The sequence below is a fragment of the Ranitomeya imitator genome, chromosome 2 (assembly GCF_032444005.1).
Source record: "Ranitomeya imitator isolate aRanImi1 chromosome 2, aRanImi1.pri, whole genome shotgun sequence".
In the NCBI taxonomy this organism is placed as follows: domain Eukaryota; kingdom Metazoa; phylum Chordata; class Amphibia; order Anura; family Dendrobatidae; genus Ranitomeya; species Ranitomeya imitator.
Window position 1 is genome coordinate 147,445,632 of NC_091283.1, and position 26,810 is coordinate 147,472,441.

Genomic DNA, 26,810 nt, shown 5'->3' on the forward strand with positions numbered 1-26,810 from the left:
GGGCACCGAGTAACGATATCACAGCAGCCGCTGGGCACTGACAGATGATGCCACAGCATCCGCCTGACACTGACAGATGTCACAGCAGCCGCTGGGAACAGAGTGATGATGTCAAAGCAGCCCCTGGGAACAGAGTGATGATGTCACAGCAGCTGCAGAGCCCCGAGTGATGATGTCAAAGCAGCCGCTGGGCACTGAGTGATGAGGTCACAGCAGCCGCAGCACAACAAGTGATGAGGTCACAGCAGCTGCTGGACACCGAGTGATGATATTACAGCAGCTGCTTGGCACCGACAGATGATGCCATAGCATCTGCATGGAACCGACAGATGATGTCACAGCAGCCGCTAGGAAGAGTGATGATGTCACAGTAGCTGCAGAGCCCCGAGTGATGTCACAGCAGCCGACGGGCACCGAGTGATGATGTCATAGCAGCCGCTGGGCACCAAATGATGATGCCACAACATCTGCATGGCACCGAAAGATAATGTCACAGCAGCCGCTGGGCACCGATTGATGATGCCACAGAGAACCGAGTGATGAAATCACAGCAGCCGCCGGGCACTGAGTGATGATGCCACAGGAGCCGCTGGAAACTGAGTGACGATGCCACAGCATCCACAGGGCACCAAGAGATGATGTCACAGCAGCCACAGGGCACCGAGTGATTTTGTCATAGCAGCCACAGGGCACCGAGTGAAGATGTCACAGCAGCCACTCGGCACCAAGAGATGATGTCACAGCATCCACAGGGCACCGAGAGATGATGTCACAGCAGGACCGCTCTACACAACTTACAACTATAGGAATTACATAGCCAAATATACGTCCAATATTCAACAAGTAATGAAAAGTAAAAGGGGAGTGCAGCATCCTCCGCTGCTGGACTACTTATTAAATGTACAGATGTAAGACAGGTCCAGAGCAGGGTGATCATCATGGCCTCAGCACGGACTAATAAGCAGTGGAGGAATATAAATCTCAGTATGTGAAACCTTCCAGGAGCGGCGACAACCATATCCTGCTCCTCCACCATAAAATTACCCAGAGCGTCCTGCAGATACTTCTGTCCCACCAGCTTCAGGTACTCCTCAATAGCCTTTGTGGCCAGCGTGTTCTCCCGAAAGATAAGGTGTTCATTATCTCCACACCTGTCCACCTCTGACATCATCAGATCTGTAAGGAAATCCTGGAGAGGAGAGACGGGAATCAATGAGAAGAAAACCACAATGTCGAAAGTCAGAAACAGGAATCCTGGTAACTACCGAAATCTCTGCCAATATACACACAGATCCCCATCCCTACAGAGATCTCTTCCGCCATATACACAGATCCCCATCACTACCGAGATCCCTGCCGCCATACACACAGATCTCCGTCACTACCGAGATCCCTGCAGCTATACACACAGATCCTCGTCACTACAGAGATCCCTGTCGGCTGTCACTATCGCGATACCTGCCGCCATACACGCTCATCCCGTCACTACCGAAATCGCTGCAGCCACACACACAGATCCCCGTCACTACTGAGATCCCTGTGCCATACACAGATCCCAGTCACTACCGAGATCCCTGCTGCCATACGCACAGATCCCAGTCACTACCGAGATCCCTGCAGCCATACACACAGATCCCCGTCCCTACCAAAATCCCTGCAGCCATACACACAGATCCCCGTCACTACTGAGATCCCTGCGCCATACACAGATCCCAGTCACTACCGCGATCCCTGCTGCCATACGCACAGATCCCAGTCACTATTGAGATCCCTGCAGCCATACACACAGATCTCCGTCCCTACCGAAATTCCTGTAGCCATACACACAGATCCCCGTCACTACTGAGATCCCTGCACCATACACAGATCCCAGTCACTACCGAGATCCCTGCTGCCATACGCAAAGATACCAGTCACTACCGAGATCCCTGCTGCCATACTGACTAGATTTCTGGGCCATAAACACAGATTTTTGTTACTACCGAGATCCCTGCTGCCATACACACAGATCCTTGTCACTACAGAGATCCCTGCTCCCATACACCTAGATACTCATCAATACCGAGTTCCCTGTTGCTATATACACAGATTCCTGTCACTGCAGAGATCCCTGCTCCCATACACCTAGATACTCATCAATACCGAGATCCCTGTTGCTATATACACAGATTCCTGTCACTGCAGAGATCCCTGCCGCCATACACATAGATCCCCATCACAACAGAGATCCCTGAAGTCATACACACGGATCTCAGCCGCCAGATACCAGGTTCCCTGTCACTGTGACATAGATGAGCTGCCTTCCTTTTGTGAATACACCAGGGAGTAGATAAAAGTGCTTCTCACTAAATTATAATTTCATCAAAAAGTTAATTTATTTCAGTTCTTCAATACAAAAAAGTGAAACTCATATTAGATAGTCATTACACACAGAGTGATCTATTTCAAGTGTTTACTTCGGTTAATGTTGATGATTATGGCTTACAGCCAATAAAAACCCCAAAAAGTCATTATCTCATTAAATTATAATACTTTATAACACCAGCTTGAAAAACGATTTTAAAATCCGAAATGTTGGCCTACTGAAATTTATGTTCAGTAAATGCACTCAATACTTGGTCAGGGCTTTGTTTGCATCAATTACTGCATCAATGTGGCGTGGCATGAAGGGCATCAGCCTGTGGTGCTGCTGAGGGGTTATGGAAGCCCAGGTTGCTTTGATGGCAGCCTTCAGCTCATCTGCATTGTTGGGTCTGGTGTCTCATCTTCATCTTGACAATACCCTATAGATTCTCTATGGGGTTAAGGTCAGGTGAGTTTGCTGGCAAATCAGGCACAGTGTTACTGTTGTACCAGGTATTGGTACTTTTGGCAGTGTGGACAGGTGCCAAGTCCTGCTGGAGAATGAAATTTTCATCTCCAAAAAGCTTGTCTGCAGAGGGAAGCATGAAGTGCTCTAAAATTTCCTGGTAGATGGCTGCGCTGACTTTGGTCTTGATAAAACACAGTGGACCTACACCAGCAGATGACATGGCTCCCCAAACCATCACTGATTGTGGAAACTTCACACTAGAGCTCCAGCAGCTTGGATTGTGGCCTCTCCAATCTTCCTCCAGACTCTGGGACCTTGATTTCCCAATGAAATGCAAAATTTACTTTCATCTGAAAACAACGCCTTGGACCACTGAGCAACAGTCCAGTTCTTTTTCTCCTTGGCCCAGGTAAGACACTTCTGGCGTTGTCTATTGGTCATGAGTGGCTTGACACAAGGAATGTGACACTTGTAGCCCATGTCCTGGATACATCTGTGCGTGGTGGCTCTTGAAGCAATGACTCCAGCAGCAGTCCACTCCTTGTGAATGTTCCCCAAATTTTTGAATGGCCTCTTAACAATCCTTTCAAGACTGCGGTTATCCCGGTTGCTTGTGCACCTTTTTTTACCATAATTTTTCCTTCAACTCAACTTTCCATTAATATGCTTGGGTGCAGAACTCTGAACAGCCAGCTTCTTTAGCAATGACCCTTTGTGGCTTACCCTCCTTGTGGAGTGCGTCGATGACTGCTTTCTGGACATCTGTCAAGTCAGCAGTCTTCCCCATGATTGTGGAGCTACTGAAACAGACTAAGTGACCTTTTTAAACAGTTAGGAAGCCTTTGCAGGTGTTTTTTGTTAATTATTCTAATTTACTGAGATAATGACTTTTGGGTTTTCATTTGCTGTAAGCCATAATCATCAACATTAACAGAAATAAACACTTGAAATAGATCACTCTGTTTGTAATGACTCTATATAATATATGAGCTTCACTTTTTGTATTGAAGAACTGAAACAAATTAACATTTTGATGATATTCTAATTTTGTGAGAAGCACTTGTAAATAATGATGGAGGGTCCAAAGCGCAGTATGAACTGTCCCTCAATCAGGTGTTCTGTCCGAATTCCTGTTTGCAGGAATCACATCACTGAGAATGCCTCCAATCCATCACTAGAGGTCAGCAGGTGTTTTAATTACAGCAGGTCCCATACCCCTCCACAGAGAAAGAGAATTTTAGTCTAAGAAGAGGTTTCACAGGTACCCATTCAGATGGAGATGTTTATTCTCAGCGAGGAAAGACAAGTGTAGGACCTGGTATAAGAGAGATGCCGTAAAGTGGCTACCAGGTACACATAAAATTGGCCATTTTTATGCGCTAAACGCTCTCATTTTTCATATTTCTAGTGCAGTAATGCAGTTCAATTTTCGTGTTTCATGTTTGCATGTTTTAGCGCTGCAGTGTGCTGCCTTTTTTACTTGACTAGAGATCAGGGGTGACATCACTGAGAATGCCTCCTATCCATCACTAGAGATCAGCAGTGACATCACTGAGAATGCCTTCTATCCATCACTGGAGATCAGCGGTGACATCACTGAGAATGCCTCCTATCCATCACTAGAGATCAGTGGTGACATCACTGAGAATGCCTCCTATCCATCACTAGAGATCAGCGGTGACATCACTGAGAATGCCTCCTATCCATCACTAGAGATCAGCGGTGACATCACTGAGAATGCCTCCAAATCCATCACTAGAGATCAGCAGTGCCATCACTGAGAATGCCTCCTATCCATCACTAGAGATCAGCGGTGACATCACTGAGAATGCCTCCTATACATCACTGGAGATCAGCGGTGACGATACTAGTCTTGGGTTATGTGTTGCCAGGCTGTTACCTATTGTTTTGTCCTGGCCTCTCTAGGTCTGGATCGTGTAGAATGTAATGTAAAAGTTTAGCACTCAAGTCACTTGCGGTGGACGCCGTGTCCAGAGGTGGCTCTCCTCTCCCTCTCCCCAGCATTCTCAAGTCACGGGTGATTCACCCGTCAGGTGGACAGCTTCCACCATCTGGTGCTACTTATATATCGTTTTCATATACATTTTAAGTACATCCCCTTTACATTGGGGCGCTTTCACCTATATGCGCTGGTTATTCTCATAATTTTCCAGCTATTCTATATTTGCCTGCTTGGATCTTTATAGGCACGCGACTGATGAAAGTCCTAAGGGACTGAAACGTTTCTGGTGCTACTAATAAATCGTTTTCACGGTTATGATTGTGTCTACGGTTACTGAAGTTGAGTGCTAAACTTTTACATTACATGTATTGACGGTTTGGGAACCTAAGTTTTAGCACCAATTTGTGAGCTGTGCACACGGTGTTTTTCTTCTGGATCGTGTAGAATGACTGAGGTCTTTCTGCCGGGATTTTGCCTCCGTTTTGGTGCAGACATCAGATAACCTTGCGGGCGTTCTGATGAATAGCTCTTGCAGTCATTATCGTGCTGGACATCTTGCTTGAGCAGCTCGTTGTCTCCTCTGGGGTAGTCAGTCTAAGGGTAGGTGTCCACGTTCAGGATTGCATCAGGATTTGGTCAGGATTTTATGCAGGTAAAATCCGGACCAAATCTGCACCTGAGGTCACTGGCAGGTCACCTGCATTGTCCTTGCGTTGTTTCTGCAATGTAAGGACATGCTGCGTTCTTAAAAGACGCGCCGCATGTGCGTTTCTGCAGGTCTGCCGCATGCGTCTTTTAACCCCTTAATGACCGCCAATACGTCTTTTAACTGACCTGAGATATAAGAGACTAGCCTCCCCATACAGATGACAATCCAGCATCTGTTGGTTGTACACTATAGCTGACAACTTGCTGTATCAGCCACGATCAGTATTTGCACCTTCTAAATCTGTTTAACCCCTTAGATGCTGCTGTCAATAGTGACTACATCATTATAAATGGTTAACAGAATGTGGGGGCTTCTTCTTTATCCCAATTGGTGCCCTCAGATCATGATTTTGTTGTCCTGATGTTTGCGATGGCAATTCATGGCCAAATAGCGGCTTTAGAGTCTGACGGCTGTAGTAATCTGTTTAGAAGTTAGAGGCATTTAGGTGGTAAAAATACACATTTTCATTTCTGTCATACCACTTTGCATTAATTCCTGTAAAGCACCTGAAGGGTTAATAAACTACCTAACAGCAGTTTTCAATATGTTTAGGGGTGCTGTTTTTAAAATGGTATCACGTTTGGCGGTTTCCCAATATATGAGACCCCTAAAGTCACTTCAAACATGGATAAGTCCCTAAAAAAATAAATGTGGTAAATTTCTTTGAAAAAATGAAAAATTGCTGCTACATTTTTAAACCTCCTAAAATGCTAACAAAATAAAATAACATTTTACAAATGGTGCTGATGTAAAGCAGACATGTGGGAAATGTTATTTATTAATGGTTTGCTGTTGTATGACTATCTGGATTAAAGGGATAATCATTCAAATTTAGAAAATTGCTAATTTTTTAACATTTTTCTCAAATTATTTATATTTTTTATAAATAAACACAAAAAATGTTGAACTAAATTTACCATTATCATAAAGTATAATGTGTCACGAAAAAACAATCTCAAAATCACTGGGATTTGTTGAAGCGTTGCAGAGTTATTACCACATAAAGTGACACTGGTCAGATTTCAAAAATTTGGCTCGGTCACTAAGGGGTTAATGCATAGTGGTGACGGGATTTCATGAAATCCCCTCCACTATGCTGTAACATCTGGACGTTGCGTTTTTGACGCTGCGGCTCAACGCAGCTTCAAAAACGCAGCATTTCCTGAATGTGGAAACATACCCTTACACATCAGATGACAGCTTTAATTCCGCTGCTCCTGACCCCATGTTCACCAACTTCCCGCTGCTGTCATTTTTAAAATAAAATAAATCACTACAGATACGAGGCTGCCCATCTATGGCGGAAAATCTAGTCTGAAGAATAAAATCTGAAAGTTCTTAAGTAGCAAAGTTTTGCCATATCTAGACTACAGGTAAGGAGGGGGTACACAAGAGACCCCTGTATCGTTCTCACTGAGGTCAGAACATTACCTCTGGCTCCTGCAGCACCATTACTGGGCCGCACAAAAACACACACACAAAAAAAATCAGTGTGTGACATCATAGATCACCCTGCACTGCAGAGGAGATTCCCAGGATTATGACATCAGTATGTGACATCATAGATCACCCTGCACTGCAGAGGAGATTCCCAGGACTATGACATCAGTGTGTGACATCATAGATCACCCTGCACTGCAGAGAAGATTCCCAGAACTATGACATCAGTGTGTGACATCATAGATCACCCTGCACTGCAGAGGAGATTCCCAGGATTATGACATCAGTATGTGACATCACAGATCACCCTGCACTGCAGAGGAGATTCCCGGACTATGACATCAGTATGTGACATCACAGATCACCCTGCACTGCAGAGGAGATTCCCGGTCTATGACATCAGTGTGTGACATCATAGATCACCCTGCACTGCGGAGGAGTCCCAGGATTATGACATCAGTATATGACGTCACAGATCACTCTGCACTGCGGAGGAGATTCCCGGACTATGACATCAGTGTGTAACATCACAGATCACCCTGTACTGCGGAGGAGAGTCCCAGGATTATGACATCAGTATATGACGTCACAGATCACCCTGCACTGCGGAGGAGATTCCCAGACTATGACATCAGTGTGTAACATCACAGATCACCCTGTACTGCGGAGGAGAGTCCCAGGATTATGACATCAGTATATGACGTCACAGATCACCCTGCACTGCAAAGGCGATTCCAGGTCTATGACATCAGTGTGTGTCATCACAGATCACGCTGCACGGCGGAGGAGGGGTCATGTCTTATTTTCTTTGAATAATCACTTTGGTAGGGACTGAAGCACAGTTAGTAGGATGGAAAGTTCAGTGTGGGTGATGTGGGTTCTGCTCTTCTGGTGCCGTGTGTGGAATCTGCCATTGTCAGTATTAGTGCTGTGGTGGGGAAATCTCTGGCGACTGTTCAGGCAGCGCAGGCTTTAGTGAGTCTTTATATGAGGTAATAGGAGTGAGGGGGATGAAATATACACATTGTGATCAGCTCTTTATATCCCGGGGTCCAGAAGAGCAGATTACTGCAAACAATAGTGGGCAACTGCATGTCTTCTGCAATGTGAGCAGGAAAATGGAATAAGCAGACAGCGAAAATGAAATCCACATACACCAAGCCAAGAAACCTCAGAAGAGAGGATCACAAGCACCAGTGACCAGGCAGTACTGGAAAAATTATTTATGTATTCTACTCAGTTACAAAGCTCCATTAATTCTAGAGGTTTAGCTTTACAGACATTATCATCACTGACCCCATTGGGGCAAACAATCTACATTCCCTATCTATGTAGAGAGTGGGAGGAAACCCGCACAAGCACAGGGAAAACATACAAACTCCTTGCAGATGTCATCCTTGGTGGGATTTAGACTCAGGACAAATACCAAAATCCCTGCTGCAAACCACTGAGCCACGCTACCGTGATAACCCCTGAGCCACCGTGCTGCCCTGAAAATCAGGACACCAATAGATGCGTTTAGCATTTTGTACATGACAGACAGGTGTGGCCTGTTCTGTGGACTTACAACATGTGGCACTGAGTGTGAGCTCTTCGGGAGAAACATTGCGTGGCCAGTGAAATACATATAATGGGCTACTGTGCCTGGTGACCCTATCCCACATAACAGAGATAATCCCAGCAGAGCGTCCACACATCACCCCCTGCATGTATACTGACACATGAAGCCACTGGCATCACCTTGGTCACAGGCAGAGCCTGAAGGTAATTAAAATCTACAGAATGAGCGCAGAAAGCAAATATCTTCCCTGACAAACAACGGGTCAGCACACGACAGACATGTATATAATGTATAGTGAGGTCCCCAGAGTCAGGACACTGGGGTGTATATATACAGTGGGTACAGAAAGTATTCCGACCCCTTTACATTTTTCACTCTTTGTTTCATTGCAGCCATTTGGTAAATTCAAAAAAGTTCATTTCTTTCTCATTAATGTACACTCTGCACCCCATCTTGACTGAAAAAAACAGAAATGTAGCAATTTTTGCAAATTGAATAAAAAAGAAAAACTAAAATATCACATGGTCATAAATATAAGTGTCTGAGCAAAGGGTCTGAATACTTAAGTCACCTGCTGTCCATTTCCTTGTGATCCTCCTTGAGATGGTTCGACTCCTTCATTGGGGTCCAGCTGTGTTTAATTAAACTGATAGGACTTGATTGGGAAAGGCGCACACCTGTCTATATAAGACCTCACAGATCACAGTGCATGTCAGACCAAATGAGAATCATGAGGTCAAAGGAACTGGCCAAGGAGCTCAGAGACAGAACTGTGGCAAGGCACAGATCTGGCCAAGGTTACAACAGAATTTCTGCAGTACTCAAGGTTCCTAAAGGTACCTTCACACTGAACGATATCGCTAGCGATCCGTGACGTTGCAGCGTCCTGGCTAGCGATATCGTTCAGTTTGACACGCAGCAGCGTTCTGGATCCTGCTGTGCCATCGTTGGTCCGAGCAGAAAGTCCAGAACTTTATTTAGTCGCTGGACTCCCGCAGACATCGCTGAATCGGCGTGTGTGACGCCGATTCAGCGATGTCTTCACTGGTAACCAGGGTAAACATCGGGTTACTAAGCGCAGGGCCGCGCTTCGTAACCCGATGTTTACCCTGGTTACCAGCATAAACGTAAAAAAAAAAAAAACACTACATACTTACATTCCGGTGTCTGTCCTCCGGCGCTGTGCTTCTCTGCACTGTGAGCGCCGGCCAGCCGGAAAGCAGAGCACAGCGGTGACGTCACCGCTGTGCTTTCCGGCCGGCACTCACAGTCACTGCAGAGAAGCACAGCGCCGGGGGACAGACACCGGAATGTAAGTATGTAGTGTTTTTTTTTTTTTAACGTTTATGCTGGTAACCAGGGTAAACATCGGGTTACTAAGCGCAGCCCTGCGCTTAGTAACCCGATGTTTACCCTGGTTACCCGGGGACCGGCATAGTTGTCGTTGTCTAGATCGCTGCAGCGTTGCTTAATGTGACGGTACCTTAAGAGCAAAGTGGCCTCCATAATCCTAAAATGGAAGAAGAAGTTTGGGACCACCAGAAGTCTTCCTAGACCTGGCCATCCAGCCAAACTGAGCAATCGTGGGAGAAGAGCCTTGGTGAGAGAGGTAAAGAATAACACCAAGATCACTGTGGCTGAGCTCCAGAGATACAGTAGGGAGATGGGACAAAGTTCCACTAAGTCAACTATCACTGCAGCCCTCCACCAGTTGGGCCTTTATGGCAGAGTGACCAGACGGAAGCCTCTCCTCTGTGCAAGACATATGAAAGCCCACATAGAGTTTGCTAAGATAACACATGAAGGACTCCCAGACTATGAGAAAAAAGATTCTCTGGTCTGATGAGGCAGGGATAGACCTTTTCGGTGATAATTCTAAGCGGTATGGGAGGAGAAAACCAGGCACTGCTCATCACCTGCCTAATACAATCCCAACAGTGAAACATGGTGGTGGCAGCATCATGCTATGGGGGTGTTTTTCAGCTGCATGGACAGGACGATTGGTTGTCATTGAAGGAAACAGGAATGCGGCCAAGTACAGAGATATGGTCACAATAGGACTGGCGAGTAAACGGGGAACCTTTCCTGGCCCTAACACTAGGGGGCGCCCTGTTCCCCGGGATACCGGGGCAAGGATGCCGGGGCCTCCGCCTTTGCCTTGTCTCCTCCCAGCAGCCCTGCAATAATCCCTTTCCCCCTCCCGGGGTAGAGAGGTGCTACCTTGTACCGCAGTACACCAACCCGACAAACGGGTACCAAGACAAGGGTAAGAGAAAACTCTACTCACAGAAAATATACTCTCACAAGTAACAGAGGTATTCACCAGGGTGTGTAGGAAGGGGGCAAGAAAATAAGGCAGGTCAGGATGAGGAATTTCCAAGCGAACAAACCAAGCAACAGTCGCACAATAAACTCCTCCAGCTCTCCAAACACAAGCTTCTCCCTCTCCAGATCTTTGCAGCAAGTGCTAACTCAGACAAGGACCTGCCCAGCAGGCCTAGCTTTTATAGGAGAGAGGAGTGATTAATCGAGCACAGCTGAAAGCATGGATTTCCACTTGGCCGATTAACACCTTTCCCGCTGAAAGAAAACCAACACATTTAATACAACAGAAAAGTGCTTCTTCTCAGCGGCGAAGCAGGAGCCATCAGATGCTGCGATCTTCTGGCTCTGCTCTGTCTCGGTAACCCTGTGACAGATATCGGGGATGAAAACCTCTTCCTGAGTGCTCTGGACCTCAGACTTGGCCGAAGGTTCACCTTCCAACAAGACAATGACCCTAAGCACACAGCTAAAATAACAAAGGAGTGGCTTCAGAACAACTCTGTGACCATTCTTGACTGGCCCAGCCAGAGCCCTGACCTAAACCCAATTGAGCATCTCTGGAGAGACCTGAAAATGGCTGTCCACTAAACGTTCACCATCCAAGCTGACGGAACTGGAGAGGATCTGCAGGGAAGAATGGCAGAGGATCCCCAAATCCAGGTGTGAAAAACTTGTTCATTCCCCAAGAAGACTCATGGCTGTACTAGCTTTAAAGGGTGCTTCTACTCAATACTGAGCAAAGGGTCTGAATACTTATGACCATGTGATATTTCAGTTTTTCTTTTTTAATACATTTGCAAAAATTACTACATATCTGATTTTTAAGATGGGGTGCAGAGTGTACATTAATGAGAAAAAAACAAACTTTTTTGAATTTACCAAATGGCTGCAATGAAACAAAGAGTGAAAAATGTAAAGGGGTCTGAATACTTTCTGTACCCACTGTTCATAGTCGCCTTTATAAAAGACTCCTGTCTACAGACTCAATCAGTGAGACTCTAACCTCTAAAACATGGCCAAGACCAAAGAGCTTTATCAGGATGTCAGGGACAAGATCATAGACCTGCACAAAGCTGTAATGGGCTACAAACCATATGTAAGACAACTGTTGGTGCACTAGTAAGAAAAAGGAAGAAATACAAAATTACTGTCAATCGTCATCGATCTGGGGCACCATGCGAAATGTCACCTCGTGGGGTATCCTTGATCATGAGGAAGGTGAGAGATCAGCCTAAAACTACACAGGGGGGAACTTGTTAACTCTCAAGGCAGCTGGGACCACAGTCACCAAAAAAACCATTGGTAACACATTACCTCATAAAGGTTTAACCCCTTAGCGACCGCCGATACGCCTTTTAACGGCGGCCGCTAAGGGTACTTAAACCACAGCGCCGTTAATTAACGGCGCTGTGGAAAAAGTGAATAGCGCCCCCCAGAGTCGGATTTTCTCCGGGGTCTCGGCTGCCGGGGGTAGCCGAGTCCCCAGAGAACATGATTCGGGAGGTTTTGTACCGACCCCGCATTTGCGATCGCCGATAATTAACCGTTTACCGGCGATCGCAAAAAAAAAAAAAACGCGATCTTTTTTTAATTTCTCTGTCCTCCGATGCGATCGCACATCGGAGGACAGAGAAAAGGGGTCCCAGGTAGCCCCCCAATACTTACCTATCTCCCCCGATGCTCCTCGTGGGCGCCACCATTTTGAAAATGGCGGGCGCATGCGCAGTGCGCCCGCAGGCCGGCCCCGCGAGAATCTTTGGCGTCTCGGCTGCCGAGGGTAGCCGAGACCCCAAAGAGCATGATCGGGGTCGGTTTTACCGACCCCTGTTTTGCGATCGCCGGTAATTAACTGTTTACCGGCGATCGCAAAAAAAAAAAAAAAGTAAAGTGTAATTCTCTGTCCTCTGATGTGATCGCACATCAGAGGACAGAGAAATAGGGGGATTCGGAGACCCTGCCATACTCACCTGTGTCCCTGGATCCTCCTGCTGCTCCTCCTGGCCGCCGGCAAAAGAAAATGGCGGGCGCATGCGCAGTGCGCCCGCCATCTGTCTCCATCTGCTGGCCGGCAGGAGAACAGCAGTTGGAGCTAAAATTAGGGTTAGGGCTAGGGTTAGGGCTAAATTTAGGGTTAGGGTTGGGACTAAATTTAGGGTTAGGCTTCTTTCACACTTACGTCGGTACGGGGCCGTCGCAACGCGTCGGCCCGACATACCGACGCATGTTGTGAAAATTGTGCACAACGTCGGCAGCGGCTGTAGTTTTTCAATGCATCCGCTGCCCAATCTATGTCCTGGGGAGGAGGGGGCGGAGTTACGGCCACGCATGCGCGGTCAGAAATGGCAGATGCGACGTACAAAAAAACGTTTCATTGAACGTTTTTTTTGTGCCGACGGTCCGCCAAAACACAACTGATCCAGTGCACGACGGACGCGACGTGTGGCCATCCGTCACGATCCGTTGGCAATACAAGTCTATGGGCAAAAAACGCATCCTGCGGGCACATTTGCAGGATCCGTTTCTTGTCCAAAACGACGGATTGCAACGGATGCCAAACGATGCAAGTGTGAAAGTAGCCTTAGGGCTAGGGTTAGGGTTGGGGCTAAAGTTAGAGCTAGGGTTGGGGCTAAAGTTAGGGTTAGAGTTGGGATTAGGGTTAGGGTTAGGTTTGGGATTAGGGTTAAGGTTAGGGTTGTGATTAGGGGTGTATTGGGATTAGGGTTAGGTTTGAGGTTAGGGTTGAGATTAGGATTAGGGGTGGGTTGGATTTAGGGTTTTGATTAGGGTTATGGTTAGGGTTGACATTAGGGTTGTTTTGGGGTAAGGGTTGTGATTATGGTTAGGGTTAGTGATTAGGATTATGGATCAGGTTGGGATTAGGGTTAGGGGTGTGTTGGGGTTAGGGTTGGAGCTAGAATTGGGGGGTTTCCACTGTTTAGGTACATCAGGGGGTCTCCAAACACGACAGCCAATTTTGCGCTCAAAAAGTCAAATGGTGCTCTCTCCCTTCTGAGCTCTGCCGTGCGCCCAAACAGTGGGTTACCCCCACATATGGGGCATCAGCGTACTCGGGATAAATTGGACAACAACTTCTGGGGTCCAATTTCTCTTGTTACCCTTGTGAAAATAAAAACTTGGGGGCTACAAAATCTTTTTTGTGGAAAAATATATATATTTTTTTTATGACTCTGCATTCTAAACTTCTGTGAAGCACTTGGGCATTCAAAGTTCTCACCACACATCTATATAAGTTCCTTGGGGGGTCTAGTTTCCAAAACAGGGTCACTTGTGGGGGGTTACTACTGTTTAGGTACATCAGGGGCTCTGCAAACGCAACATAATGCCCACAGACCATTCTATCAAAGTCTGCATTCCAAGACGGCGCCTTCCCATCCGAGCTCTGCTGTGCGCCCAAACAGTGGTTTACCCCCACTTACGGGGCATCAGCATACTCAGGATAAATTGGACAACAACTTTAGTGGTCCAATTTCTCCTGTTACCCTTGTGAAAATAAAAACTTGGGGGCTACAGTATCTTTTTTGTAAACAGTATCTTTTTTGTGAAAAAAAAAATATTTTTTATTTTCACGACTCTGCATTCTAAACTTCTGTGAAGCACTTGGGCATTCAAAGTTCTCATCACACATCTAGATAAGTTCCTTGGGGGGTCTAGTTTCCAAAATGCGGTCACTTGTGGGGAATTACTACAGTTTAGGTACATCAGGGGCTCTGCAATCGCAACATAATGCCCACAGACCATTCTATCAAAGTCTGCATTCCAAAACGCATAACGTTTACCCCCGCATATGGCGCATCAGCGTACTCGGGATAAATTGGACAACAACTATTGCAGTCCAATTTCTCCTGTTACCCTTGTGAAAATAAAAACCTGGGGGCTAAAAAATCATTTTTGTGGAAAAAAAAAATATTTTTTATTTTCACGACTCTGCATTCTAAACTTCTGTGAAGCACTTGGGCATTCAAAGTTCTCACCACACATCTAGATAAGTTCCATGGGGGGTCTAGTTTCCAAAATGGGGTCACTTGTGGGGGATTTCTACTGTTTAGGCACATCAGGGGCTCTCCAAACGAGACATGGTGTCCAATCTCAATTACAGCCAATTCTACATTGAAAAAGTAAAACGGCACTCCTTCCCTTCCAAGCTCTGCGGTGGGCCCAAACAGTGGTTTACCCCCACATATTGGATATCGACGTACTCAGGAGAAATTGCACAACAACTTTAGTGGTCTAATTTCTCCTGTTACCCTTGTGAAAATAAAAATTTGTGGGCAAAAAGATCATTTTTGTAGAAAAAATGCGATTTTTTTTTTCACAGCTCTACGTTATAAACTTCTGTGAAGCACATGGGGGTTCAAACTGCTCACCACACATCTAGATAAGTTCCTTAAGGGGTCTAGTTTCCAAAATGGTGTCACTTGTGGGGGGTTTCCACTGTTTAGGCACATCAGGGGCTCTCTAAACGTGACATGGTGTCCGATCTCAATTCCAGCCAATTCTGCATTGAAAAAGTCAAACGGCGCTCCTTCACTTCTAAGTTCTGCGGTGCGCCCAAAAAGTGGTTTACCCCAACATATCGGGTATTGGCGTATTCAGGAGAAATTGCATAACAAAATTTATGGTTACATTTCTGTTTTTACACTTGTGAAAATAAAAAAAATGGTTCTGAATTAAGATGTTTGCAAAAAAAAGTTAAATGTTCATTTTTTCCTTCCACATTGTTTCAGTTCCTGTGAAGCCATAAAGGGTTAATAAACTTCTTGAATGTGGTTTTGAGAACCTTGAGGGGTGTAGTTTTTAGAATGGTGTCACACTTCATTATTTTCTATCATATAGACCCCTCAAAATGACTTCAAATGTGATGTGGTCCCTAAAAAAAAATGGTGTTGTAAAAATGAGAAATTGCTGGTCAACTTTTAACCCTTATAACTCCCTAACAAAAAAAAATTTTGTTTCCAAAATTGTGCTGATGTAAAGTAGACATGTGGGAAATGTTATTTATTAACTATTTTTCGTGACATATCTCTCTGATTTAAGGGCATAAAAATACAAAGTTTGAAAATTGCAAAATTTTAAAAATTTTCGCCATATTTCCGTTTTTTTCATAAATAATTGCAAGTAATATCGAAAAAATGTTACCACTAACATGAAGTACAATATGTCACAAAAAAACAATCTCAGAATCAGCAGGATCCGTTGAAGCATTCCAGAGTTATAACCTCATAAAGTGACAGTGGTCAGAATTGCAAAAATTGACTCGGTCATTAAGTACCAAATTGGCTCTGTCACATAGGCTACGTTCACATTAGCGTTGCGCGCCGGTGACGCAACGCACGACGCACAAAAAACGCGCGCAAAAACGCTGCGTTTTGCGACGCGTGCGTCGTTTTTTGACGAAAATCGGACGCACAAAAAATGCAACTTGTTGCATTTTCTTGCGTCCGACGCTAGCGTCGGAAACGACGCACGTGTCGAAAAACGCCACCAAAAAAACGCACGCGTCCCCTATGTTAAACATAGGGGCGCGTCGCCGCTGCGTCGCCGACGCAACAGCGACGCACATTGGCGGAACGCCAATGTGAACGTAGCCTAAGGGGTTAAAATCCTGAACTGCCCGCAAGGTTCCCCTGCTCAAGAAGGCACATGTGCAGGCCCGTCTGATGTTTGCCAGTGAACACCTGGATGATTCTGTGAGTGATTGGGAGAAGGTGCTGTGGTCAGATGAGACAAAAATTGAGGTCTTTGGCATTAACTCAACTCGCCGTGTTTGGAGGAAGAGAAATGCTGCCCATGACCCAAAGAACACCGTCCCCACTGTCAAGCATGGAGGTGGAAACATTTTGTTTTGGGGGGTTTTCTCTACTAAGGGCACAGGACTACTTCACTGCACCAATGGGAGAAAGAATGGAGCCATGTACCGTAAAATCCTGAATGACAACCTCTTTCCCTCCGCCAGGACATTAAAAATGTGTCGCGGCTGGGTCTTCCAGCAAGACAATGACCCAAAACATACAGCCAAGGCAACAAAGGAATGGCTCATAAAGAAGCACATTAAGGTCATGGAGTGGCCTAGCCAGTCTCCAGACCATAATCCCATAGAAATCTTATGGAGGGAGTTGAAGCTCCGAGTTGCCAAGCAACAGCCTCAAAATCTTAATGATTTAGAGATGATCTGCAAAGAGGAGTGGACCAAAATTCCTCATGACATGTGCACAAACCTCATCATCAACTACAAAAAATGTCTGACTGCTATGCTTGCCAACAAGGGTTTTGCCACCAAGTATTAAGTCTTGTTTGCCAGAGGGATCAAATATTTATTTCTCACTGCAAAATGAAAATACATTTATATAAATTTATACTATGTGATTTTCTGGATTTTATTTTTCATATTCTCTCAATGTTAAAATTAACCTTGCCTTAAAATTATAGACTGTTTATCTTTGTCAGTGGACAAACTTACAAAATCAGCAAGGGATCAAATACTTTTTTTTAAATTTCCTCCACTGTATATAATGTGGTATAAAGGGATGCCGAGGCGTAAGTATATAATGTGATATATGATGACGTTGGTATCTGCACAGAGGAACAGCGCTCCACCGGGTGTAGTAATCCAAAAAAAACTCTTTATTCAGCCATATAGCATCATCAACGTTTCGACCATATGCTGGTCTTTTTCAAGCCTGAAAAAGACCAGCATATAGTCGAAACGTTGATGATGCTATATGGCTGAATAAAGAGATTTTTTTGGATTACTACACCCGGTGGAGCGCTGTTCCTCTGTGCAGATATTGATGTTTTACCCAGGAGGGTTCCCTGGATATGGAACGAGCGCCCGTATGAGTGAGTGCTGTCGGTCATTTGTTTACTTTATATGATGACATTGGGGCGTACGTATATAATGTGATAGGCCTGAGGTTCAAACTTGTGTCCGATCATACCCCTCTGATGGTTAAGGGAAAAAAATGTAAGAGTGCCCAGGTGACTAGGTGGTTCTTAGTCCTCCAGGATTTCAGGTTCCACGTAGAACATAGGCCCGGGAAATTACAGGGGGAACGTAGATGCCCTCTCCCGAGTTCCCTCTATGGTGTCCAAAGGTGCCAAAGAACCCGGCTTTGGACAGGGAGGGGAATATGTGACATGGTCACAGGCGCCGTACGTGATGGGAGATATGTGTTGCAAAGGTTGCTTTCCTGTGTGATGTGACAGCCATAAGTTTTTCCTCCAGCATGATATGTGCGGAGAACAATCCAGTCGCTATATGGCCCTGGTTTTCATGGTGGGTAGGTTAGAGATGGGCGGATGCCTATCCTCCATATCTCTGCCTCCAGAGTGTGGCTGGATGGAGTTAAGTATCCAGCCAGTTTTTGTTCCTCTGTCTGTGTGTAGTGTGTAGGAAGTAAGCCTCCAGACTGCTAGCTTCTGTGATAGCTGCTATATGTGTTTTCCCCGAAGTACTGGGAAGAACTTTATATGCACTTTTTACTTTCATTTGAGCCAGACGGGCTGTTTTCTATTACCAGTTTGAGTGGGTTTTTTTATGATGTAATAAACCACCCAGAGACTTTAAGCAAACGTGTTTCTGTATATACCTCGAGGAGCAGGTAAGAGAGCCGACCTTCCACAAGATAGATTATATAGTGATATATGATGACGCTGGGGCACACATATACACCACGTTCTGAATTTTTATGAAAATGCTATTTTCCCTAAATGGTCAATGCCAATGCGTTGGTATAATGTTGAAATCATCAACTGCTAGAGTAGAAATCACATTTTATTGGACAAACATTCTATTAACAGGATTTGTTTTTTCAAAACTAAAAAAAAAAATGAAAGTGCAACAAGTAAGCAAGAGTTTCCAAACATTTTATAGGTTGTAAAAATCTGAAAATGGTCATTTGTTGAGTTTGCAACAGAGATCACATTTACTGAAATCATAAGCTTTTCCAAATCAAAAACATCTTAACAGACCAAGTTACATGATCACATAGGAAAGCTTCTTTAATATCACCTTCACAATTCGTGTATCTATTGAACTTGTGAGTTTTTGGAGAGTTTCTGCTTGAATTTTTTCGCAGGATGTCAAAATAGCCACTGGGGCTCACAATCTAAATTCCCCATCAGTATGTCTTTGGAATGTGGGAGGAAAGCGGAGTACCCGGAGGAAATCCACGCAAAGACGGGGAGAACAGACAAACTCCTTGTAGATGTTGTCCAAAATGGGATTAGAACCCGAGACCCCAGTGCTGCAAGGCTGCAGTGCTAACCACTGAGCCACCGCGCCGCCCAAGAATACTCCAAATTTTATCAGTAGGGTTGAGGTCAGGGGAGGATGGTGGCCACACAATCACTATATATGTATATAATGTAATATATGAGGACATTAGACGTGACAAGAGGGTGCGTCATCATTGCCAGGTGATTCCTGTATTAAGGATCAGCCTGGTACAAGATGTGTGTGAACATGTATGAGACAGCTCTCCGATTACTATGCTGAGAGTTGTAGTCCCCCAAACAGCACAGCACAGATGAGAAATGCTCTTGATATTATGTAAATCAGTGGCATCTTTGGCAAGCAGAGATAAGAATCTGCTGCCTCGCGCCCCTCACATTGTGTGAATCTAAAACTCATCACCCAAGAGCCGACACATTTCCTCATCCATCTGAGATAAGCGGCATCGTGTGGCCCTGCTGTTAATCACAATCGGAATAGAACGTGCTCACATTGAGGAGAAGTCCAGAGAGAATAGACAGATAGTCGAATCATGGTGAGAATGTGGGTCTATACTCACCAATAACAGCGAGAGAAGATCAGCGAAGCCTGCAAGCAAGGCAGAGATCCAAAGCCACACATGGCCACAGACCCGGGACCTACTGTGAGATCGCCAAGCACCACAGCCGGGCATTACAGGGGTACACCAATCCAGACCAGACATGGAGGGTACCTGCACTCACCAAACTTCCCACAATGTTCTCTGCTAACAAAAACAACTAGAAGAATAGTGACCACAGCTCTTGATGTGACTGGAGGATAAGACATGATGTAAAAGCAGACCACAGCTCTTGAGGTGACTGGAGTTTCAGTCTCGATGGTTGCACTGGTACTCTCTATACTAAAGACATTTGGAAACTCTGTTATTTTACATGGCTTTGCAAACGGCGAGCGGCACTGAGGCGGTAAGCACCTCTAGTTCTGACCGCGCACATCGAGCTGTCACTATGTGTCTCATCGTGTTTAGGCAGTTGGAGGGGTTTTTTTTTGTTTTTTGTTTACACAGCCATGAAAGCACCCAAATCCTCCACTGGAGAAGGTCGCGTGGGGGTGACGCGAGGCGCACAAGACGGAATGCCGGGGTGACGCGAGGCGCACAAGACGGAAGGCCGGGGTGACGCGAGGCGCACAAGACGGAAGGCCGGGGTGACGCGAGGCGCACAAGACGGAAGGCCGGGGTGACGCGAGGCGCACAAGACGGAAGGCCGGGGTGACGCGAGGCGCACAAGACGGAAGGCCGGGGTGACGCGATGCGCACAAGACGGAAGGCCGGGGTGACGCGAGGCGCACAAGACAGAAGGCCGGAGTGACGCGAGGCGCACAAGACGGAAGGCCGGGGTGACGCGAGGCGCACAAGACGGAAGGCCGGGGTGACGCGAGGCGCACAAGACGGAAGGCCGGGGTGACGCGTGGCGCACAAGACGGAAGGCCGGGGTGACGCGAGGCGCACAAGACGGAAGGCCGGGGTGACGCGAGGCGCACAAGACGGAAGGCCGGGGTGACGCGAGGCGCACAAGACGGAAGGCCGGGGTGAGGCGAGGCGCACAAAACGGAAGGCCGGGGTGACACGAGGCGCACAAGACGGAAGGCAGGGGGAGGCAAGGCGCACAAGACGGAAGGCTGGGGTGACGTGAGGCGCACAAGACGGAAGGCCGGGGTGACGCGATGCGCACAAGACGGAAGGCCGGGGTGACGCGAGGCGCACAAGACGGAAGGCCGGGGTGACGCGAGGCGCACAAGACGGAAGGCCGGGGTGAGGCGAGGCGCACAAAACGGAAGGCCGGGGTGACACGAGGCGCACAAGACGGAAGGCAGGGGGGAGGCAAGGCGCACAAGACGGAAGGCTGGGGTGACGTGAGGCGCACAAGACGGAAGGCCGGGGTGACGCGATGCGCACAAGACGGAAGGCCGGGAGATACACAAGGCAGGAGGTCCATGACCAGAGACAGGGCATTACAGTGGTTAATGACCACGCAGCTGCTGGTTCTCTACCCCTGGAGCAGTTCACACTCCGTAATATCCTGACTACAGTATGGCAGCACTGAATCTCTCCGCAGGATTCACTGTCAAGGACATGACAGAAGTGTCCATGATGGAAGGAGAGGTTATACTCCCCGACAACACAATGGATGCACAGAATATGTAAAACCAAAATATTCCATCACCTCAACATCTGATACTCACCTGCTAAAGACTACAAGGGCCGATTCATTAAAGGGAACCTCTCAGCTGGAGGTGGTGAGTAGAGCTGGAGTGACAGAGACTTCAGATATCAGATATACCATAAATTTATCAAAAGTTCTAAAATATATAGCACACCTCAGAATCATATTAATAAACCAATATTCCTCAAACTATCAGCAAGGAACAAAAGAGGGCATATTCAATATATTAAAAATAAATTTTAATCAATAAGTAACCATAACCATACTTTTAGTACAGCTGCTCGAGGATTATGGGAATAATGTTATTCCATGAATTACTAATTTAGAAATATAGTGCTTAATATTGCTACAATATTCCTCAGTAGCTGCACATGGTTACGGAAACTATACTATCTGGTATTTATTGTCCTCCACTTTATGTATTATAAGTCTTACCCTGCTTTTGTCATTTTTGTATGTTTTTATGGTTACTTATTGATTAAAATTTATTTTTAATATATTGAATATGCCCTCTTTTGTTCCTTGCTGATAGTTTGAGGAATATTGGTTTATTAATCAGATATACCATGTAGCCCTTTAGCTTCATCTGCATATGAATTAAAACACTAATTTCTCAGTAAGGCCAGAGTCACACGAGCGCATAGCACCCGATGCGATATGCTAATGACCCTCGGCTCCAGCTCTGCTACCAGAGTGAGCCCAGTGTCTGAGCTCTGTGCTCCGATCCTCTCACATGACAGGAACAGAGCAATTAATTTCTCCATCTCCTCCATGGCCTGTCTCGGCGTATATCGGACTGCATTGGGATGACATCCAAGTGCAGTCCGATGTTTCCTCATAAAGTTGTAAGGGTGTGTGTGAGCAGAGTCTCGCTGCCAATTGCAGCATGCTGCGATGGTTTTCTCATGCCGATTGGGCATGAGAAAATAATTGCTGATTTGCATTGTCCCATAATATAAAATTGGGCCAAGCGCTATTCGATAAAACACCGCATAGCACTTGTCTGTATTACACAATCGTGTGAGCGAGGCCCAATTATGACTGGCATTATTCACACCACACAATGATGGAAGTCATTGGGTTAGATGTAAGAATAAGTGCATGCTATATATTGAATTTAGAGAATCTCCTCTGCAGCTTGTGCCAGGGACTGAAGGAATATTTCTTTTAATGTTGAGACTTTTCAAAGTGTTTTACTTAAAAAAAAAAAAAAAAAAAAAAAAACTGGTACAAATAATGATGACCAGCCATCCTACATGCCAGAATATAGAAAGGCGGCTGCCACAAATCCTGGGATAAGCAGCAGCGGCTGTGCACATGGTGGAGGAGATTCCGCACAATCGGACCCTAGCTTAAGTCGTTTGGAGCCTTCTTTATTCTTGCCAATTTTTCCTGCTTCCACATCAACTTGAAGAACTACTTGTTTCTGGTTAGTAATATTTTTGCTCCTGACAGGCATCACCAGAAATCAGTGTTGTATCTCTCGTCAGTATAACAAAAGTGGCTGATGGGAGTAGTTGTCTTATAGAGCGGTCCACAGCCGGCACTGTACCTCTCATGCCTCCTCGCCCCCTAGAGAAAAAGCATCATTCAGGATCCTCCAGTGGGAACAGGAAGTGACAGATTACACATTTGAGGCGTAATTCACAATGACATGGCGGCCGGGGACTTGTTCTACCGCAAACATTTGGGAAATGAATATTCATCGGACTTACCAGATATCGCTGCAAGCGATGTACGCCGAGAGCTACTTCTCTCTATTCACACTGGTCATTTCTGTTGAGGGATGGGCGATTATGGTCTCGCCTTCCTACAGAGCTACAGGCACAGAGCGGAAGGATTTTCTGCGGCTCATGCACAGCAGGTGGAGGATCTCACAGACAGGGATCGCACGGTGTGCAGGAGCTGCAGAGGCAGACGGAGCAATGGGGCTGCAAGGAGCAAAGGGAGCAAGCACCATCTTCCCTCACCTCAGACACAGCGATGAGCCTCACATATTTCAGAGAGCACCCACATGTGTAATATAGGGGCACCCCAACAAGGTGTGTGATGTCTGGGGACGGTCACCTGTACAGCAGAGCACTCACATATGTAATATAGGGGCACCCCAACAAGGTGTGTGATGTCTGGGGACAGTCCCCTGTACAGCAGAGCACTCAAGATATGTAATATAGGGGCACCCCAACAAGATGTGTGATGTCTGGGGACGGTCACCTGTACAGCAGAGCACTCACATATGTAATATAGGGGCACCCCAACAAGATGTGTGATGTCTGGGGACGGTCACCTGTACAGCAGAGCACTCACATATGTAATATAGGGGCACCCCAACAAGGTGTGTGATGTCTGGGGACAGTCCCCTGTACAGCAGAGCACTCAAGATATGCAATATAGGGGCACCCCAACAAGATGTGTGATGTCTGGGGACGGTCACCTGTACAGCAAAGCACTCACATATGTAATATAGGGGTACCCCAACAAGATGTGTGATGTCTGGGTACGGTCACCTGTACAGCAGAGCACTCACATATGTAATATAGGGGTACCCCAACAAGATGGGTGATGTCTGGAGACAGTCCCCTGTACAGCAGAGCACTCACATATGTAATATAGGGGCACCCCAACAAGATGTGTGATGTCTGGGGATGGTCACCTTTACAGCAGAGCACTCACATATGTAATATAGGGGCACCCCAACAAGGTGTGTGATGTCTGGGGACGGTCACCTGTACAGCAAAGCACTCACATATGTAATATAGGGGCACCCCAACAAGGTGTGTGATGTCTGGGGACAGTCCCCTGTACAGCAGAGCACTCACATATGTAATATAGGGGCACCCCAACAAGATGTGTGATGTCTGGGGATGGTCACCTTTACAGCAGAGCACTCAGATATGTAATATAGGGGCACCCCAACGAGATGTGTGATGTCTGGTGACAGTCCCCTGTACAGCAGAGCACTCACATGTAATATAGGGGCACCCCAACAAGATGTGCGATGTCTGGGGACAGTCCCCTGTACAGCATAGCACTCACATATGTAATATAGGGGCACCCCAACAAGGTGTGTGATGTCTGGGGACAGTCCCCTGTACAGCAGAGCACTCAAGATATGTAATATAGGGGCACCCCAACAAGATGTGTGATGTCTGGGGACGGTCACCTGTACAGCAGAGCACTCACATATGTAATATAGGGGCACCCCAACAAGATGTGTGATGTCTGGGGATGGTCACCTTTACAGCAGAGCACTCAGATATGTAATATAGGGGCACCCCAACGAGATGTGTGATGTCTGGGGACAGTCCCCTGTACAGCAGAGCACTCACATGTAATATAGGGGCACCCCAACAAGATGTGTGATGTCTGGGGACGGTCACCTGTACAGCATAGCACTCACATATGTAATATAGGGGCACCCCCAACAAGGTGTGTGATGTCTGGGGACAGTCCCCTGTACAGCAGAGCACTCAAGATATGTAATATAGGGGCACCCCAACAAGATGTGTGATGTCTGGGGACGGTCACCTGTACAGCAGAGCACTCACATATGTAATATAGGGGCACCCCAACAAGGTGTGTGATGTCTGGGGACAGTCCCCTGTACAGCAGAGCACTCAAGATATGTAATATAGGGGCACCCCAACAAGATGTGTGATGTCTGGGGATGGTCACCTGTACAGCAGAGCACTCACATATGTAATATAGGGGCACCCCAACAAGATGTGTGATTTCTGGGGACGGTCACCTGTACAGCATAGCACTCACATATGTAATACAGGGGCACCCCAACAAGATGTGTGATTTCTGGGGACAGTCCCCTGTACAGCAGAGCACTCACATATGTAATATAGGGGCACCCCAACAAGATGTGTGATGTCTGGGGACAATCACCTGTACAGCAGAGCACTCACATATGTAATATAGGGGCACCCCAACAAGATGTGTGATGTCTGGGGACAGTCCCCTGTACAGCAGAGCACTCACATGTGTAATATAGGGGCACCCCAACAAGATGTGTGATGTCTGGGGATGGTCACCTGTACAGCAGAGCGCTCACATATGTAATATAGGGATTTTGGACAGGATTAGTAATATGTCCCTGCTGTTGACTGATCTCACCAATCTTTCCTCAGAGTCCTGACGGTATATTGGGTTCTCACTTCCCTTACACAAACGTCGGACAAGCAGAAGAAGTGAGAGTGCAGCAGCACAATAGTGGCCACTGACTGGCAGAAAGGCTCACATGGCATATCAACACTAAGCCACCTGGAGTAGGGAAGGGGGATGGGCAACAGATCCACAGGCAGACATTGCCCCCGAATATGAATCAGGAAGTGTGGAAACCCCAGCCTGGCAGAGGGAATGTACAGACGGGCCCCAGGGGGGCAGGAGTGACAGCCAGGAAGGAAAACAGGAGTGGGAGGAACAGGATAACTAGCACCAACACGTACACACATCGCTCTACTGCATCAGCGGCAGAGAACACTGATCACCCCTCACCACCGACCCCGAGAGAGAGAGACCAATACAAAGTCACATAAGGACATCGCCACTGCCACCTCCGGCCGGAACACAAGCACAGCCTGACCTCATCAACGCCTGAAATGCAGACATATGACCTGCAGATTGTTACACTACTGATCTCTCTGCAGAGCATCACTCCTCCACCTCCTGACAGATATCCAACAAATGAACAAATTGGAGCACAGTCCAAAAAATAAGCAAAATATAAATTTATTAAAGTAACAAACAACACTTAATAACAGACTAGGATCAGGTAATCATAACAGAAACAATAGTGTCCAGACTTAAAACAAAATCATTGCTGATGGATAAAGTGCTCAAGTGCCGCAGGGAAAAACACCCAGGTCAACCAATAGTAAGGATCAGTGTATCCCAATGGCTACAGTAGTATGCGCGCTATACCATTTAAAACCCGGGGCCCCCTGCTCTTATACATGCTCACCTTGACCGCACCTTGAGAAAGAGGCGAAACGCGAGTCGGTGGCGGCGAGACACGGGTCCTGACTTGGTAACGCCATGGGTAAGCATGTATAAGAGCAGGGGGCCCCGGGTTTTAAATGGTATAGCGCGCGTACTACTGTAGCCATTGGGATACACTGATCCTTACTATTGGTTGACCTGGGTGTTTTTCCCTGCGGCACTTGAGCACTTTATCCATCAGCAATGATTTTGTTTTAAGTCTGGACACTATTGTTTCTGTTTTGATTACCTGATCCTAGTCTGTTATTAAGTGTTGTTTGTTACTTTAATACATTTATATTTTGCTTACTTTTTGGACTGTGCTACAATTTGTTCATATGCTGGATATCATGTTTAGGCGTGTTCTTTAGGTGCACCTTGGAGACATCCACATGGGTTTTGGTCTCTGTGGCACCTCTATACGTATGTTGCCCTGTATGGTATATGTTTATCTCCTGACAGATATATAGTGATATATACTTCTCTACAGATCTGCAGAACATCGCTTCGCTACTTTGATACATGCTGCAGATTATTATACCACTGACCATTCTCCAGA

At 46.4% G+C, this 26,810-nt stretch overlaps 1 protein-coding gene across 32 annotated transcripts in view; it reads right to left on the bottom strand.

The window, feature by feature from the left end:
* DAB2IP (DAB2 interacting protein) overlaps positions 1-26,810 on the bottom strand; it is a 224,103-nt gene that overhangs the window by 31,390 nt on the left and 165,903 nt on the right. For all 32 annotated transcript variants that reach the window (XR_011318013.1, XR_011318014.1, XR_011318012.1 and 29 more), the window contains one exon: positions 1,045-1,189. Coding sequence is in view for 29 of the 32 variants with exons in the window: in XM_069747414.1 (XP_069603515.1) it covers positions 1,045-1,189 (145 nt within the window). In the remaining 3 variants the exon portion in view is untranslated. The remainder of the gene's footprint in view (positions 1-1,044; positions 1,190-26,810) is intronic.